The sequence below is a fragment of the Gossypium raimondii genome, chromosome 3, assembly GCF_025698545.1.
Source record: "Gossypium raimondii isolate GPD5lz chromosome 3, ASM2569854v1, whole genome shotgun sequence".
Taxonomy (NCBI): Eukaryota; Viridiplantae; Streptophyta; class Magnoliopsida; order Malvales; family Malvaceae; genus Gossypium; species Gossypium raimondii.
This window is the reverse complement of record NC_068567.1, coordinates 35,087,011-35,106,269: the sequence shown is the minus strand read 5'-3', so window position 1 is coordinate 35,106,269 and position 19,259 is coordinate 35,087,011. Positions and strand designations below refer to the sequence as shown.

Here is a 19,259-nt window from a genome sequence, read left to right as displayed (position 1 = left end):
AGTTAAAGGATTTAAAATCGGGTAACTAAAACAGAGTATAATTGGGTGAAGTAAAATAAAGGAAAGAATATTGGAGCGTGGTCTCACCATTGTTGGAAGCCAATATCCTCACGTCATGCAAATTTTTGACAGACAAGTGAAGAGAATATTTGGGATTTAAAAGAAACCATTTCTAAATGGTTTAATGAAATGGTAAAGAAAGCTGAAGTGTTAAGTTAAAAAGTACAAAATTGAACGAATAATTTTTCAGCCACACAATAGTTCCAAAAAGCGTGAATTCTTTAGAATAATTTGAGAATTGTATGAGCATGGATAAATTAGTCGGGCATGATATGTTTTATTTAAATTATCAGTAATTCAACAGAAAATTATAGCGATGCCATTATTTGAATAACTTTTAGTACAAGAATTAATTTTGAGCAAATTTTAGTAGGAGTAAAATGAAGTTTATCTCGATATACTTTGATGGTTAGAGAACTTATGTCATAATATACCTTCTATATTTTTGTTTGTTATTCTAAATACTAAAATATGAATATATGAATAGCATTTAGTAGAGAAAAAGTATGGTGTAATCTAGCCGGTGCTGGGAATGGGATCTGTCAGATTGGGCCAACACGGCCTGGCATAAGAACACTTTGTTTGATCGGCTAATTAATCCAAGCCATAGGCTTGTTGTATGTCTAAAAATTGAAAAACAAAAATGTCCTCTGTGCTTGTGTCTTCCCCTGTTATCTTCCCTCTCTCCAATTCCAAGTCCAAATCCAGTCTTTGGAGTCCCTCTCGAAGAACAATCTCTCAACTTTCTGTCAACAATGGTGATGACATCATTGATTCTTCTTCAAACACTCCAAGATTGATCACCTTCTTAGGCAAAGGCGGCTCCGGCAAGACCATCTCCTCTGTTTTCGCTGCCCAGGTACTACTTCCTAGTTACACTTTGTCACCAATTAACGGAAAAGGAAAGCTGAAGCTCATAGATAGGGTTAATTAGAAATGGCCCCTTTTTCCAAATATCATCATCTAATCTCTTTGTTTCATGCCTTTCTTTGCTGCTGCTTAGCATTATGCAATGGCTGGACTCAGCACATGCTTAGTGTTACAAGGACAAGATCGCACTGCTGACTGTCTTCTCAATTGTAAGATCGACTCCTCTCCTACCCTATGCAACCGCAACCTTTCTGTTGTTAGGCTGGAAACCACTAAAGTATGTTCCTTTTCCATGCTTCATCATCTATCTATTTCAAATGGGTTTATTATAATTACGCTGAGAATGGATTATTCGTTAAACTGCAGATGCTTCTTGAACCTCTAAATGAGCTGAAGAAAGCAGATGGCCGTCTTAATTTGACACAAGGAGTTCTGGAAGGGGTGTGTATGTAATATCTCATCATCCTTTTTACCTTAGGTGTTTGCACTTCACACTATGAATGTTGATTTTGACATGTATTAGTCTACTAGGTTGTTGGAGAAGAGCTTGGGGTGCTTCCCGGGATGGATTCTATCTTTTCACTACTTGCACTTGTGAGGCTTCTGGGTTTATTCGGGAAACGGGCTCGGAAGAACCATCAAAACGATAAATTTGACATTATCATATATGATGGTATCAGCACCGAAGAAACCCTAAGAATGATAGGTGCAAGCAGTAAAGCAAGGTTTGGAAATAGACAAAACAATTTATCTTTCTTGCCTAAAATGAAGTACGTACACAAGCCCCTCTAACTCTGCACAGACTCTACTTGAAGTACCTGCGGAGCATGGCTGAGAAAACTGACCTTGGGAGATTGGCTGGTCCTTCACTCCTGAGACTGGTAGATGAAGCTATGGGCATAAGTGGTAACCCATCCCAACTCACTGGAACAATCAGTGCTGAAATATGGGACAGTCTGGAACGAATTCTTGAGGTAACCACGGAATGGATTTCATTTTATCATTCACCAAGTTTTTGCTATAGGAGATTGAAAGGCTGTAAGTTGTGCAGAGAGGATCTTCAGGATCTTATCAATTTGGGTGCTTTCTTGTGATGAATCCAAACATTCCAATATCAATCAGTTCAGCATTACGTTACTGGGGTTGTGCAATCCAAGCTGATACGCAGGTGGGTGGTGCATTTGCCATTCCTACCCCCCATTTGGATGTTGAATCAGTGGAAAATCTGAAGAAGAATTTGTATCCCTTGCCTTTTGCTTGTATTCCGAATCTTGCAGTGGATTCCCCTCAAGATTGGAATGCCATCATGATGAACAATAGCGTTGAGGGTGCAAGGGGTCTTCTTTCTTTGCCAGCAAGCCAGAAGGTTTCATCGGTAATTTTTGACACAGCAAAGAAAACAGCAACCCTTCTCATGCCAGGTTTCGAGAAGTCAGAGATCAAGCTATATCAAGTATGTTCAGTTCTGAATCCCTCAATTCTTTTCAAGTTGTGTGATAGTTTTGAAGGTTCAAAAGTCGTTTTTAAGTTCTCATTGCTCCTCCCATGTCATCACTTGTAAAAATTTTGATTTGGTGAATTATGCTGATGAGTGTTCATTGCATGACAAGTGCAGTATAGAGGAGGATCAGAGTTGTTGGTGGAAGCGGGGGACCAAAGACGAGTCATTTCTCTCCCACCACAAATGCAAGGTAAGGTAGGAGGCGCCAAGTTCATTGAAAGAAGTCTTGTAATCACTATTCGATAAATGCTTTGTGATCACTTTTTTCCACATTTGAGTGTGTCATCTTGAAACGATAGTGATCAAATTTTATTGTGATGGGTATCCCTTCAAATTGGACTCGTTAATAAGCCACAGGTAGCAAGATGAACCAATCTGCCTTTAAAGCCCCTTGATTTTGTCCCTTGCCTCCACCTCCTTTACACAAGCTTCATTTATCCTCGTCTCAAACCATTATGATTCCTTAAATGCAAATACTATCAATAACCTTTTGAATATGATATTCCTGTTCAATGGAAAATAATGTGCTTATATAGACTACATAAATTAATCCCTTTAAACATTACGTATGAAAAGTTCAAAACAAAATCATCATATAAATCCAACCAGGTACAACTCTAATAGCATCACGCAAGAAGTTAAATAAGTTCAGTCACTTCATGCTCTAGTAGAGAAAGATATTACTCTTATAACATATCGGTACTTGAAAGTATACAATTCACAATCATGTGATTTGATTACTCCAATAGAGCATTGTTCAACTTCCACATGCAGTGTTAAAGATTGGTTATCGTAGATAATAGAGATGATGCCATAATTGGGTCTGTACACCTGCTGTATGATGGGAGTTCTTCAGATCCCCGTCACCCATCTAATCCACGGTAAGTAAAGCAGTTCCCTCCAAATAATTTTGCTTTTCATATACACATACAGTTCCCCAAAATACATATATGGCAAATCAACCACCATATAGAAATTATGCTAAGTGGCAAAACAAGCTCATCTTAATTAAAACTGAATGCGACTTTTCATTAGAGTAGATCCATGAAATAACTATGGACAACGAGAATCAAAATAGGTCATACTGATAATCCAAAGCATAATGCCTACTTTTATTTCTGGAGAATTAATAAAGAAAAAAAAATTCTGAGCATAACCCTACATCAGTCTTTACCTTTGCTGGGTAGCTAGGCCTTCAATGTGTATCGCTGTAACATTTCAAACAAAAGAGAACACCTTAACATGGCCTGCCAGCGGCTATAAACATTTTGAAATATCAAGCACACCTATGTAGCTCGCATAGACATAGCTCGCCCGCTACCCCTCCCCACATGCCCATACCCTCTTCCATGATAACCACCCCGAAAGCGACCACCACGTCCACCTCGATGTCTTGAAAAAACACCAAATGTCTGCACCACCAAAACCAAAATGACATCAAACAAGGTCTGCATATTTCGGAGAGCAAACAGGAAGAAAAACATGAAATGCATCATGACCTCTGTGTCCAATTTCATCTGCTCAGAGAATCTTGGCCTTCCATTTTGTGTGTCTTTATCAAGGGCGTTGCAGGAGAGAGCATCAAAAAAATCATCCTTATTGTAAACAGGCTACAATACAAAACCAAACTCAAAGAGTGGACAGGGAGCCTTTAACAGAAATCAAACTGGTACGAAAGTCAAATAAAAGGTCGCAATGTGACCTTGGCTTGAATCTTAGATGTTTCGGCATCATCTTCATCTTGATAACCATCTTTATCACTGGCATCCCCTTCTTTATCCTTAGAATTTGATTTGCTACTCTTACCAAGATGACCCCATACTTCTTCTTTCTTGAATTTCTCATTCATTGCCATGAAATCGAAGTCCTCAGTAAATTTTGTAACTGGACGTGAATTCTACCAAAAAGAGATTTTCATAATATCATGTCAAAGTCTTTATGAATAGCTCTAACCACAGAAAAATGTACTAAAATTCATCATACAGAAACAGAATCTGCCAAAAGTGCATCTCTAAAACATTTACAAACTAATCCAATCCATATTTTTCCTCAATCAATTACCTACTCAAATGAAATAGTTTACTCTTTAATCACAAGGCTTCAAAAAATATATTCAGTTTGCTGCATCTTGTCATATTTGTGAATTCTTAAAATTTTGGACTGCAAATGTAAATAATGTTTACCCAAGTTCCTCTTCCTTGTCCACGTCCTCTATAACCATGACGAGGTTGGAAGGAAGCTCCATTTGGCTAGAGAAACAAAAGAAAAAAGAAAGGCATTCATCAGGCCCCTAACAGTATTCAATTAAACAAATTAGTGTAAATGAAACTAATATACAAACTTCAATTCAACAAAGGTATTCACCATACACCAACAAAGCAACTTTTACATTTCAATATGCAGTCACAGCTAAATAGGAATTCATGTTATCAAAAGAATTCCTGCGATGATTTCTAGTATGGAATGTGTCAATCACCCACTTTGCATCTTATTGAACAAAAATGGTGATACTGTTCCTCCATTGATCAAGAGTTTTGGTTCTTGTAAAGTGTTAATGCCAAAAATCACCCTTCTGCATTAAAAATGCCTACCTGTACTAAGTAATCAAAATCTACAAAAGAAATACTTACAAAAGGAAATAGACTTTCGGTAAGAGCAAATCACAAGGATAACACTTCAATTCACTTGGCCAGATATTAACACTCTAAGAATCACTATTCAGTTGAATCTTCCAAATCAGTTATATTTCCAATTGCTGAAATTCTAACCAAATTCATATCTTCTCAAGCAGCCCATGGTCAACAAAAAATCAACAGAAAACATAGAAAATATGCACCCACATAACATAGCAACAAAAAGGAGAGAAAAAGACCCCAAAGCTTTCATGCTGCAACAGTCAAAGCACAAGAGTATTATCTATATGATGTGTCCACCATCTTAAACAAGTAGCTTCAGGAAAAAATTACATTATTATGAAAAAAAAGGACTGTCGGCAAATTTTAACACCCTCACTATTCTTATCATTCAACTGCAATCAATTTTGACAAAGCCCATAGGCATAAAGTTAATTTCTGTACAATATATTACTAATCAAAGCCAGAAGGCACAACATGCACTTTAAGCGCTACGAAATGCTCAACGTTTACTTAATGTTCTGGTAAAGAGAGCTAATATTGTATCTGGTAAACAAAATCCAAAAACTAAAGAAACAGAGGACAAAGTCAAGGGTGCTTTTTATGTGCCTTTCACCTTAACAAAGGTGCACCAAGATGCAGAAGGCATGTACCCTCATCAAAGGCGCATAAAGGTGTGCAGAAACTTTATCTGTGATGCTCTTTAGTGTCTTGACAACACTATTAGCACCTGAACAATTCCCTTACCAAAATTACTGTTACACTCGACAGAATAAGTCAATAACCAGTCCTGAGGCAGTTATGAGATGCATTAAACAATACTTACAAAAAAATTACAGCTATACCTCCCAAAAGAAAGAACCATTACCAAGTTTCACTAGTTTAACAACAGAAATGAAAATGGAAGATGCCAAGTACCTTATGGGCAGCACTAGGTAATGGCAATATTGGAGGCTGAGCTTCTGAGACAACAGATGCTGATGGTTCAGTTGGTGATGAGAACACTTGAACCACTTCTACATCTTTATGAACAGTTGCATCAGGCTGTGGTGAAGGAACAACAGTTGTTCCCGACTCTAAGAGCTGACCAGGGGTCACCATTGATGGTGTAGGTGTTTCCATGGAAACGGAATTCGAAACCCCAATTATAGAGGATGCAGCCTGAGAAGTAGTTTGATGCAAAACGGTAGGATTAGTACTTGGCTTGTGGGCAATTGGTGGTACAATAGGACTTAATTCTGGACCAGTAGTCAAAGGAGAAATTGCAGGTAAGCTAGCACCAAGAGCAGCTGGAGAAATTGTAGGACTTGGAGCTTTATTAAGCAAGGCTTCTGAAGCTAGTGAAGCAGAGGGTGCAGGAGGCAAATCAGATGACAAAGTAGAAGTTACATTAGGGGAACCTGTACTGGGAGGAAATAAAGGAGGAGGAGCTTCAGGCAAACTTGAACTCTGTAAGTTGCCAAGTCCAATAAGAAAAGGGGCATTAAAATTTGGATATTGCATCGGTTGCTGCATGAAAGGTGGCATTGATTGTCCTGGAGAGGGCCTAAGCAAAGATTGATGGTGCAAATGTGGAGGCCGGTTTGGGGGACCATAGTATCCTTCCCAATACATTGGCATAGGAAGCCCATTACCATTAGCAGTTGGAGGTGGAGGCGATGCCCCCCATGAACCTAAGTTCCCTCCAGGTAGATATAAAGGTAGGGCTGCTTGATAATTAGACCCTGGTAGTCCCATTTGAGCAGCATGTGTAGTAGGATCGGTCAAAGGTCGGGTAGCAGCAGAAGGCGCGCTTGTAGTTGTGGAAACTGGGTGCGGAAACTGAGACTGCAATGATTGGAAAATCTTCAGGATTTAATAAGTCAGACTTAAATTAATGTTTCATTTCTTACTCTTAACCTGGATAATTGCAGGATCATCATTTATGGGTGGGGTAGGCTGTGCAGGTGGTGAAGATTTAACTTGTAAATCCTGCAAAACCAAGCCAAAAGAAATTTCATTAGTGACTATAAAATACAGTAACATCTTGGTCAAGTTGATTACTTGGGAAGTGAAGAAGCACAGGAACAAACCTCCACAACGAGCAAATTAAGATTGGGGGCAAATGAATTTTGTGAAAGCAGGTAAGCATAATAATACCTTAATGTCACTTCCGCGGAATAATATGTACTCATAAACTTTGTCACTTGGGGGTACTTGCGGACCATCTTTTTTCCTTCCTTCAGTTCCAAATGATCGCACTGCCGAAACAGAAATAAAAGCACAAGTACATACAATGAATTCAAAAGGAACACACCATAAAACTGCATAAAAGACTAGTAGTGACGGATTTCGAGAAAGTAAACAAATTAGAGCAGAGCAGAGAAACCAATAAAAAACACTTGAATTTGCTAAAGAATGAGTTGACGGATGCCCATATAGTAATTGAGTTGAATTTGCGGGTAAAAACAACAAATCCCAGCAAAATCAAGGTGCACGACTTGAAGTCAATAAAGAGCCCACGCAAAATAGTTGTTAATGGAAGAGAAGTGAAGAGAAGAGGGTACCGTTTTTTAATCCAATACTGGACTCGTCAGGGTTGATGTTGTAAAGAACGCCCTCGTATCTGATCTCACTCTTGGAAGTTAAGCTTATTACGCTTCCTATGTAGGAATCGGCCGTTGAACCCGACTTCGTACTCGAACTGTCCGTCTCCATTAACCGATCTCTTTTCTTCTTCCTTGCTATGACATGAGGATTTTATAGAGAGAGAAAGTAAACTCAAAAGATAGAGATTAGGGTTTCAGATTGTGAACTGGGTGGACGACGCCTCTGTTTATTTGAGATAGTATCGCAGATAAAATTCATGTGTTTTATTTTTGGGTTAATATCTCTTTTGGCCCTGCACTATAGCTAAATTACCATTTTGGTATCCGTATAAGTTTTACCCAATCCAAATTTCTATTTCAAAAACTGTTAAATTTTCCGTTACTATCATTATAACCAATGGCATGCTAAACTTGATTTTTTTTTAAATCCAGACATTTAAAAAATCTTAAAACTTAAAAATTATGAAAAATAAAATAATCTATTTTTAAAAATGATAAAATATAGTTTTAATTATGAAAATAAATTACGACAAAATATTAGGTTAAATTAAAGGAAATACACATTTCAAAAATAAAGAAAATAGAAATGATGAATATAGTTAAGGGACTAAATCTAAATATTAATTAAATTTGTAGCTTAGAATACATCAAATATTAGTTCATTTTAAAGAAAATGAAGGATGTTCATGTAGATAAAGTGGCTGAGATTCAAAATTATAACCATGCAAAACATATTCATAAAATTTTAAAAATTCGGAATTTTGGCTGTTTTAGAAAATTATAGATTTTTCTTTTGGGTGAATTTTAAGGAAAATTGAGTTTTCTTGGTGGCAACATTTGGTTGGATATGGAGGTTTTTAGCGGTATATAAAATAATAGTACAAGGGTCAAACTGATAAAAAATGGTAAAAGTAATAAAGTGATAATTTAGCTATAAGGGCCAAAAGAGATATTAAGCCTTTTATTTGTATAAATAGATTATATTAATGTTGTTAGATTGATTGGATCCAGAATTAGTTAATATAAGGGTCAAAAATAACAGTTGCATTAGTTTATAATTTTTTAATTACTATTAAACCAACAACTGAATTAAATTGATAGCTAATGACATACTTAATTTGAGAAAAAGGGATTATACAACTAGATAAATAGACAGACACTTGCAGTTTTTTCCCATTGGCAACGGTAAGCACAATTAGCACAATGCTTTGTCTTTTGTTCCGTTGAATTCTTGATTTAATTTTTATAGTTATTTTTAATTATAGAATTTTCCAAAATTTAAAATTTTAATCTGATACAAAATAGTAGTAATTAAATTCATTAGATCAAATTCTGCAATTATCTTTATAGTTCAGTTTTAGATTTTTTGAATTTTGAAATATGAGTCAATCTATCATGCAAAATAAAATACTTTTTAAATATTATATTAAATAAAATTATGATTATGCGAAAATAAGAAGAGAGATGATACTACACATATATAAGATTTTGGAAATAACAAAATTTAACTTAAAAGGGAAGTGGTTTTGAATGCGTGAATAAAGTATAAAGTAAGATAAAAAGAAAAAAATATAAGGAAAATTGATAACATGGCAACACCCCTGCGCAGAGAAAGGAAGGTTATGAGTAGAGAAATACTTGAATGAAAGAACAGACCCCTAAGAACCAAGCTTTTGTCTCTGCGTATCAATTAAACATGAATAACTAAACCCATGCATTAAACAACAATAAACTAAAACTAGAGATTTAACAACTACGAGACGGGAATGCAAACAGAATCGGATTTTCAAGATTGTATTCATTCACATCAAATGAAAACAATAACTTACCATTGAAACCATATTTTATTACTCTTGCTTTGCGTATATCTTGATTCAACATGCCAAATGCATGTATGTAGACTATGTTTGTCGTCTCACTTTTCTTATCAACGCCAACCTATCATCTGGTTATAAATTCCCTTATTTGTTACCCTCTAAACCCTCTCTTCTCCTCCTCCTTAAGAATTCTATGAGAAAATATTCCAAAAAAACAAAAACTTAGACCATGATATTATTAATGGAAAAATAAATAGAAATCTTACTTATTTTGTTGTACCTAAAAGTCAATGCCAATTCTCAAGCTAAAATAAAAGGCTTTGTAACATAAATAAAAAAGGTGACTTGAACCCAAGTTATCTTCAAGAAAAATAAACCAACCAGTAAAAGGTTATTGTTTGGGGTAACATAGCTTTGCTTCTTTTCTGATTATTAAATTTATTAGTCTGCAGAAAGATTTATGAGAAAGGGATTCAAAACCCAAAACAAAATAGAAGGAAGTGGATATGCTTTGATCCGCATATCAGCATCTGGTCCTGGTTCGCAACTCTTGTTATTTAGTTAGTCTAAACTGTGTTATGAATGGTGATGGCGGCCAGCCCAATTCATGTAAGAACATCACTTCAAAAGACTAGTACGATTAAGCTTATGAGTTTCTCATCCTGCCACAAGAAATCAATCTTGAAGATACAGAAAACATATCTGTGTCGAAGAAAAAGGGGTTGGATGAATCACAGTTCAATATGTCTAGAGCATGTACCCATGCTTAGAATCACGGATTTTGTCCGGTTCCAGCCTCATCACTGAAACATGTCACAAACGAACTAACAACAAAACCACAGTTTGTAGATATGAAGGGAAAACTCGCAACGATAGACAGCACAAGCATGCAAAAAAAAAACAAAAAAAAAACCCGGATATGTCCTAAATTAAGTAGATTTTAGATTTGAATTTCAAACATCCCAGATTATCCAGTCCACCTCCATCCTCGACATAAACAGCAACTGTCCTGCCCTCTATTGAGATATTCTGACACCTCACCACCATTCAATTACAATCTTCAAATCAGAAAACAGAAAAGCCAGAAAGAGGGAGAGAGAAACCCTGTAGCAAGTAATCATAGTTTGCGACCACAGAGCAAAATGTCTTCTATGGCTTTTTCCACATTGGAAGCATGGGCAATGCTTCACACACAGGACAGCATTCAGAAGTACCATACAACATTTCACCAAACTCAAAATGACAGATTGCTATTCCCAAACGGCCACTCATCATCTCATTGCTGATTTGTTGGTGATAAGGAACGGTTTCTCCCACTCATACCACCAAAGAGAATACAGAAGGGCATCAACCTGTAATATTTCTTAGCCCTTGGAGTTTACAGAATGTCTCACGCACACTAGATCGTCCAATTTGTTACCATCTATTTTGTACATAGAAACACCTTCCATTTGCTTAAAATGATCTTGCGCTTCCTTTCTTATGCTCTTAAAAGGCATGGTTTCCCATTTGCTGTAATTTGAGTGTTTCCTCACATCACTCATGTCTGAAGATCCTGAAATGGGCCCACTGTTGTCTGGGTCCACATTACCCCAAACCTTGCAACTACCAAACTGTCCCAATTGACCATCTGGACCCCTTTTAAAGTGCAAGGCAGCAGCATGAGCTCTGTTTATCATTTCTCTACTTGGTACATCGGACCAGTCTTGCTTCCTCTTGGCTCTCATAGGAGAATGAATTCTAATAACCTGCAAAGAAGCAAAAACCATGAATGTGAATCTGTAGGATTTCATTTGACATGTGACAAAATTGGAATTAAAAGCTACTAGTCTTTTGCAGGGTGCAAATATCATACACCAAGGCACTCTAGCAGTTGATAGTATGCTCTTCCTTGAAGTGGATTATGCCCTTTCCTTGGTGTCGAGAAGTACCTTGTCCTACAAAAAATCATTGTGAAACTATAAGCAAGAAATTGGGATGAATGCAAAAGGCAGACCATTTGCACAAGAAAAACATCTCAGATTCAGTTGAAAAGGTGTTGGACAATACATCTACTCTACCACATACTTGTAATTTGTAAATTGTCAACTTTCATCTTCAACAATCAATCAGTAAAAACAAATTATTGAAACCAAGGCTAAATCACTTGACTTCTATTATTCAAAATGCAAACTAGAAACTATTAGAAGCACTCTTCTCTTTAACTGACAAAATTAAGAACAAAAGTGTGTACAATACTATCTTTAATACATTTAAGCCTCAAACCTGAAACCAATTGTAAGGAAACTGATAAAAAAGAAAAGTAATCTTATATGAAAATCTAAATGAGGGGAACTAGATTCAAAAGAATGAAAAACCACAGAGATGAGTAAAGGATAATTGAAGAATTAACTGACCATTCAGTATAGCCTGGATCAACAGTGAAACCATATATATCAACAATATCACACATAGAAAGTGCTAGCTCTATAGATTTCATTCCAGTTCCTTTGGCACCCCTACGTAGAACAATTCCTTGAAAGAGATAAACAGGATTCGGAATGCTCTGTGATAGAAAACAATAAAATATTTTAATTTGGCATGGCAAAAGAACTATATAAATCAAGTATAAGTTCTCACAACCATCCCAAGAAACAATAGAATTCCTAAAAGGTACCTAGCAAGAAAGAGTACCAACAGCAAACAAGAATAAATAAACACCGAACTCTAAGGGTTGCTGGAGTTTGACTTTGATCACAGAATTGATATCTAGCACTCCAAAATCAAATAAGCTATCATAGCAGCCAACTTTAAATTCTGTTTCTTAACCACTCAACCAGCTACTGACAAATAACATTGTTTATTTCCTGATATATGATTCTCACCTTGATCATATCACTGAAGTCCTTATGGGTGACACTCTTGATTATAAGTACCTCATCATCTGCATGGGAAAACTGACTATGTCACTATGTTTTAACATCATATTGAGACATCAATACATGCATGAATGGCACACATTTGCTAACAAGAAATAGATTATATGTACATAAAACAGATAGAGAGAGGGGAAAGCCTTCTTTTCCCCGCAAATGTAGAAGTAAAATGAAATAAGAGAGTTTGGAGGGGGAATTTTAAAATCTTGAAAGAACTTTGAAATGAAGCCAACTCATGTTTGAAATGCTAGCATTTGTAATTTTTATTGTTAGGATAAACATTTCTTCAAATGAAATTTAGGCCATTGAACTTCCATAAGATGGAAAAAATATAAACAATGAATAATGATGTTAAAAGAAATAATGACAATATGCAATACGAGTACCATTAGATTTGTGAAAATGTAGAGATATTATTAATAATATAAAGGTAACAATAAAAATATATTTATCAGGGTCATTTTATATGATATTTAATTTTTTAAGGTATATATTTTATAGTGATCCATGTGAGATAAAAGTGAAAGGAAATCTTCAAGTATTTTGAAAAACCACCTCTTTTAGGAGGAATTTCAATAGGGAAATTGAAATGCTAAATCTCATGTTGAAAATCCTCATAAATTTTGTAATTCTCCCAATACTTTAACCCAAACAATTAAATTCATATTTGAAACCTGGATTGAAATGAAATTCTCTTCCAAATACCAGACCCAAACACACCATAAGAGCATCCAAAACAAGCATTCCAGAACTTTATTAGCAACATCAATATAGACAGGCACTCACTGGATCCTTTGAGAATCTTAATCATGTTTCGAGCAGCACCCCGTACCACAAGGCGGAAATCCCTCTTAAGACCAACGTATTTGGCATATTTCTGTTAAGCGAGTGATAAGGGAGATAAGCATTCACATCGACTAAATACCAACATAAGCCAGAAGAACAATGAACCAAAGGCCATGCAACCTCATGAAAAAGACAGATGAAAAAACAGAGTGGAATTTGCTACTAATTCGGATAAGTTAAAGAAAGTAAATGAAAGTCTAAAATCTTAGTAGAGCATGAATGCACACACACAAATAAATGCAGAATTAATTGCTTCTAAGAGAAATTATTGATAATCAATTGCCTTGAAATGATAGAAAAGAAAACTGAGTCAATGCAAAGAAATAACATTGAAAGTTTTCAGAGAATTGGATAACTCATTTGGCATGCGTATTTTCAATTTACCTCATTGACAGGTGCCTCATTGTCTCGTATAACAGCGTCATGACTATCAATTTCTTTCCCAAATTCTGTCTTTAATAGATCACCTGAGTTCCCAACAACCGCACATGTGCGAAACTGCCGTGGGTGGAATGGGGGCTTTGCTGGTAGAAGCACATTAAGATGTTCTTCACAAAGTGTTCGATTGTAGCATTTATCAGCTCCCCTGCAAACCACGACGAAAAAAGTTTACAAGTTTACTTAATTCTGACAAACAATTATTGCAGCAAATATGCTTAAAGTCAAATCAGAAAACCGGAAAAGATAAACCAGTGTATGTGTCAAGAAAATCATACAATTGTGCAATCCTTTTTGCTGCATAGTCCAACCATCCATCTGGCCGGGCATCTAGATATTCTCTAGTTAACACTGTTGTCATGTTACGGTACTGCATTTATAAAGGCATTATTAGGAGGACAAATGACTCCTCAGTGGGCAAATATAACAAGGAAAAGGATTGAACATTAACCTGTTCCCACAATAGAATGGCATCACAAATATCATAATGGTACTCCAATGGTTCAAAAACCTTAAACTGCTCATTATACTGCAAACACCAGGACATAACAATCAGCAGACAAATGCATTTAAAAATAATTGAAGAGCAAAAATGGGGAGGGGGGATGCATTATTAAGAGGAAGGAAAGAAAACCAGACCCAAGTGCTGTTTGTGCCTTCAGGAAACTTAAGAGTCAATTTGCAAAGATCGACAAGATGTGCAGTGAGTCCAAGTCCTCTATTCGCCTACATCCATTCATGTCAGTAAATGCAGACTTCCACAAATGAAATACAATCACCATCAGCTCACAAACTCATCCAATTCTAGGAAAAATCAGCCTTTAGATTGAACTAAACTAATCCAAGTTTTCTTATTATTGTTTAATGAAACATGGAATGGAAACAAGAACATCATCTGAGTTTTTTTGTGTTTTTTTTTATCTTAAGACCTGATTTAAGCAAACACGTGTTTAGGAAAAGTGACTTCCATCTAATCACCTAAGGGAATGCCAGCAAAATAGATTGTTTCTAACCAGAAGGGAGGGAGTTGTTCCATAGACTATAAGGTGATACAGGAGGCAAGTACAGCTACACAACATCAGCTTCCAATTTAGATGTTCATTTTCTAAAGATGTATAAAAAAGCTAGACCTATTCTAGATCCTAGGATTAAATGGTGGAGGTTGAACAGGGGCACGCAAGCACTTTTAAGTAAAAGAGTAACCTGAGAGGCTAATTGAGAAGACGATTTCATACCTAGTATGATATCGAAAAAAATGGTTTATTGTGCTAAAGAGGTGACTGAGTAACTTGGTGAATCAAAGGATATAATGCCGCCATATAAGGATGCATCATGGTGGAACGAAGAAATACAACTATTAAGAACAAACGAATTTTCTATATAAACTTAGGAAATACCGTGGATACAGATTGCTTTGACAAATATAAGCCAGCAAAGAAAGAGGTCAAAAGCGTTGTAAGGGAGGTTGAATATTTTGTCATGTATATTTTATTTTATGGCAAACAGAAACTATAATAAAATAAAATAAAAAACTTTAAACTAATATAGAAAAGAACTGACCACGCATTGTTGAACTCTGGTTTGAAACTCGGCTAAACTCCTGAGTTCCTGAGGGCTTAGATCTGATACCTGCATTTTTTCTTTACCGAGATCTATTTTTCTGTTAATACGACCTGAAAACCAAGAATAAAATTAAGCATATTCAGAAATAAGCAATAAAAGGAAACTTCAATAGTTCAGAAATAGAGCTTCAGAAAGAAATAAAGAACCTGAGAAGAAAGAAGATTGGATTCCGAAAAGAAGAAGAGAAAAGAATGCAGCAGCGCAAACCAGAGGGAGAAGCGTGGATTTCTTGTGAGACTGAAACTGAGACCGAGATCTCATTGTTTCTCCACTTACAATCGGGGTTTATGATGTGAATTAGGAGCCCCTACACCTGCTTCTGCACTGTTATTAGAGTAGCAGATTGGATTTATATATCACTGAAAGTAATCAATTGATGCTAATTTTGATTTCTGGGTGGATTAGTTTCGAAATCTTGTTAAAAGGATGACGCCAAAGAAGCAGAAATGTTTGGAACTGAGAGCCACAATTCTATTCTGGGATGATAAATCAAGACCAAATCAGAAAAATGGACTATGAGCTTTCGTGTTGTATGCTAAGACTGATACTGGGAGTTCCACATTTTTCTGGACTCTAAATCCAGCCCAAGTTTATATAGAGAAGCAAAGCCGAAGCCCTAAACAATTAGGCTCTGTTTCCTTTTCTTTTCTTTTCTTTTCTTTTTTTAAATACAAAAATATTTTTTTTAAAACAATTTTTTAAATATAAAATCTACCCTGATTGAAATTTATTTTATTTTATTTTTTATATTTCTATTATAAAAATTATATATACCACAAATGTTTTCATGTTTTTATTATTGAAAATAAATATTTATTTCACAAACCAAGTAGAACCTTAGTTAATCATTTTTTCAATATTTCAAAGGTTTTTCTTATCTTAACTAGTGATTGAGAATTGATCTTCATTCTAAGTATGGAGCAACTTTAAAATTTGTGGTCAATATCTATCTCTTAATAAGCCTAAAAATACGAAAAATTAATTAATAGACTCGCTCGATAGATACCTTTAAAATGAAAGGAAATATAACGGGTTTTTACAATAATATTATAAAAAATAAAATTTACCAAAATATTATTACTTTTTTATTTACCAAAATATATAATTTTTTATTTACCAAAATATATCAAAAAAAACCAAAAAAAAATCTACAAAAAAAAGTCAGATCGATGTGACAATTAACTGGTCACGCCAATGGAATTGGCGGCACCAAAGGTGCCAAAACCATTGGCGGCACCAATGGTGCCAATGCCATTGGTGGCACCACTGTATATAAAATCGACCTCATCAAATCAAGAGAGAAAAATCAAAAGAAAAAAGAAGAAGAATAAGAGTTGGCGCGGAAAAGAAGAGAAAAAGAGAGAAAATGAGGAGAAAAATGAGGTATTTTTTTAAAAATAATTGATTATATTGTTGTTATTATTTTGTATATTTTGTAATATTTTTGTTTTAGTTTAGTTATTAAGATTAATAAAACTCAAGATAAAAGTATTAGTTATTATTATTGTTGTTGTTGTTGTTGTTGTTGTTGTTGTTAGTATTAAGATGTTATTAATGTATTAAGATGTAACTTAGTAATATTATTGTTAGTAGAAAACTTGTATTATTATTATGTTACTTATTATTTTATTCTGAAAATAAACTAGTTAGTAAAAACTAGTATTATTATTATAGTTAGTTAGTTAGTTATTATTTTAGTAAAATTAATAATTTTAGTCAGTATTATTTTGAGTATAAAATTATTAATAATATTCGTAGTATAAAATTAATAATTTTAGTGTGTATTATTTTGTGTATTATTTTGAGTATAAATTTTTTAAGTAATTGATTCTGTTCGAGATTTTTATGAGATTTTGTTTTTTTTTGAAGATTAAATATTGAAGATGGATGCTAAGTTTCTTGTATGCGTTTATTTCGATGGAGTCATATTGACAACAAGTGTTGGATGTGTATTTGAATGTCGGCAACAAATAGCAATGAGATTTAATAGAAATGTATCGTTCGATGAAATGAAGGCAAGGATTAATGCAAAAATCCATAGACGTTGTGGGAGAAGGATATCAAAAATTTTCTACAAGTTTCCAGTTTCGACAAATCTGGTCAAATTCGTCGAAATGGAACTTGTAGACGACGAAGACGTGGAGACAATGGTCGATCTCTACTGTGGGAATGGGAGTGAGAAGAATGCACCGATTCACTTATTTGCTGAGTTAGTCGGTATGGAGCAAAATGCATCTGATGAAGAAGACGGGGCTGAAGAACCGCGGATGGTGGCTCCAATATCATACGTTGATAGTGAATCAACTATGGGTGGGATCGGTATCGACCTGAATATTACACCCGATGTTGACATGGTTGGTGGTGAAGAAGAAGGTGCCGTCGAAGAAGAAGGTGGTGGCGATCATTGGGATGAAGAGGTCGATAGTGACGCTGATCCCGATGTGGACGATGTACCTGATGATATTGACGCTGAAGATGTCAACAACGATGAAGGCATTAACGCTTCTTCGGTCGGGGAGCGGATGCGCGATTGTGATACACAATAATCTGGGCCACACATGTCGCTCATAGACCCCGACGCAGCGTATGTATTTGAGTTTCCGGAGTACCCTGAAATAGTTCATTCTCACGGTGGCCGTAACATCGATGATGATGAGTTATTCATAGGCGGAGATTCATTTGTAAAGAAGAATGCGTATATGCCATTAAACGGTACAGCATGAAGATATCGGTGGATTACAAAGTCTCCGTCTCTACTTCGACAATATATGTTGGGGAGTGTTGGAAGGCAGCGGAAGGCTGCAATTGGCGCGTACGAGCTACATTCATTAGAAGTTCTCAGATGTGGGAGATACGAAAATTTGTTGGTCCTCATATATGCACATCAACACGTATGACAGAAGATCATGGAAAACTTGATTCGAAAACTATTTGTACGTGTATCATGCCAATGGTGAAGGATATGCCGACCATTAAAATTTCGGTACTCATTGCGGAAATGCAAGCACGATTCCAGTATCAAGTCTCATATCGAAAGGCATGGGTAGCTAAACAGATGGAGATGGAGCAACTGTATTGGGATTACGATTCGTCGTATAACGAGCTTCAAGGTTGGATAGCTGCAGACAAGTCCATATTACGGCCCGGATGTGCAGTTACAACAGGCAAAAAAGATTTTCCATCGGATGTTCTGAATGTTCGATCCATGTGTGCGGGCATTTCCCCACTGCAAGCCACTTGTGCAGGTGGATGGGACCTGGTTGTATGGAAAATATACACGAATCGCTTCTTGCGATTCTTGCAAGACTGATATGAACGCGTGCTCCGATAGCATTTGCTATCGTAGATAAAGAGAACATGGAGTCTTAGGAATTCTTCCTCACAAATCTGCGGAGGTATGTTATTAGGAACGATAACATTTGCATCATCTCCGATAGAGGGAAGGGTTTAATTGCAGCTATTAGGCGTTATGGTGTGCCATGGAGATCCGTTCTTGCATTAAATCACGTTCGTCAAACTTCCATAAAGATTACAAGAATGCAGACTGGAAGAGACAAGTCGTGGCAATGGGTAAAAGATAACCTTATCTTTGCAATCTAAGTTGTAATGTTTGATGTTATCGACTTACTAGAACTTATTTTTCGGGAATACGTATGCAGCGTACGAGTTAGAGCCACATATTTTCCGGCAAAGAATAAACCGACTTGAGAGTGACATGGAGGGGCAGACAAACATATCTTTCCGGCAATGGTTGCGCACAATGGAGCCGTGGCAGTGGGCTCAAAGTTTTGATGAGGGCTTTCGTTATGGCCACATGACCACAAACTTAATCGAGGGGATCAACGCTGTCTTATTGAAAACACGTCATCTTCCGATTGCATCGGTATTTTCTGCTACTTTCTACAGGTTGGCTACGTTGATGCCAAGAATGGGGGGGCAGCAAGTCGACCAGATTTAGGCGGGGCATG

The 19,259-nt window shown here is 36.0% G+C and overlaps 3 protein-coding genes across 5 annotated transcripts; 1 reads left to right on the top strand and 2 right to left on the bottom strand.

Annotated features, from left to right (window-relative positions):
• The first annotated feature begins 530 nt into the window (after nt 1–530).
• LOC105794149 (uncharacterized protein At1g26090, chloroplastic) lies at nt 531–2,805 on the top strand. Of its 2 annotated transcripts, none has more exons than XM_012623171.2 (7): nt 531–919; nt 1,064–1,207; nt 1,297–1,371; nt 1,462–1,655; nt 1,733–1,904; nt 1,982–2,383; nt 2,541–2,805. In XM_012623171.2, the coding sequence occupies exons 1-7, from the start codon at nt 704–706 to the stop codon at nt 2,628–2,630; spliced, it is 1,293 nt and encodes a 430-aa protein (XP_012478625.1). In that variant the 5' UTR covers nt 531–703; the 3' UTR covers nt 2,631–2,805. The 2 variants fall into 2 exon arrangements, with proteins under 2 accessions (XP_012478625.1, XP_012478624.1); XM_012623170.2 differs by having other exon boundaries at nt 533–919; nt 2,546–2,805.
• A 630-nt stretch (nt 2,806–3,435) lies between these two features.
• LOC105794148 (protein decapping 5) lies at nt 3,436–7,883 on the bottom strand. Of its 2 annotated transcripts, XM_012623167.2 has the most exons (8): nt 7,611–7,883; nt 7,204–7,304; nt 6,964–7,035; nt 5,983–6,891; nt 4,615–4,680; nt 4,134–4,328; nt 3,931–4,041; nt 3,436–3,843 (listed from the first exon to the last, which is right to left on the bottom strand). In XM_012623167.2, exons 1-8 carry the CDS (start codon nt 7,759–7,761, stop codon nt 3,718–3,720), a joined length of 1,731 nt encoding a protein of 576 aa, XP_012478621.1. In that variant the 5' UTR covers nt 7,762–7,883; the 3' UTR covers nt 3,436–3,717. The 2 variants fall into 2 exon arrangements, with proteins under 2 accessions (XP_012478621.1, XP_052484261.1); XM_052628301.1 differs by lacking the exon at nt 7,611–7,883 and having other exon boundaries at nt 6,957–7,035.
• Nucleotides 7,884–10,174: 2,291 nt separating this feature from the next.
• Nucleotides 10,175–15,809, bottom strand: LOC105794147 (sialyltransferase-like protein 1). The gene is made up of 11 exons (XM_012623166.2): nt 15,438–15,809; nt 15,229–15,341; nt 14,308–14,394; nt 14,120–14,197; nt 13,947–14,038; nt 13,615–13,816; nt 13,171–13,261; nt 12,334–12,392; nt 11,866–12,014; nt 11,325–11,406; nt 10,175–11,217 (listed from the first exon to the last, which is right to left on the bottom strand). The coding sequence occupies exons 1-11, from the start codon at nt 15,550–15,552 to the stop codon at nt 10,834–10,836; spliced, it is 1,452 nt and encodes a 483-aa protein (XP_012478620.1). The 5' UTR covers nt 15,553–15,809; the 3' UTR covers nt 10,175–10,833.
• Between the last annotated feature and the right edge of the window lie 3,450 nt (nt 15,810–19,259).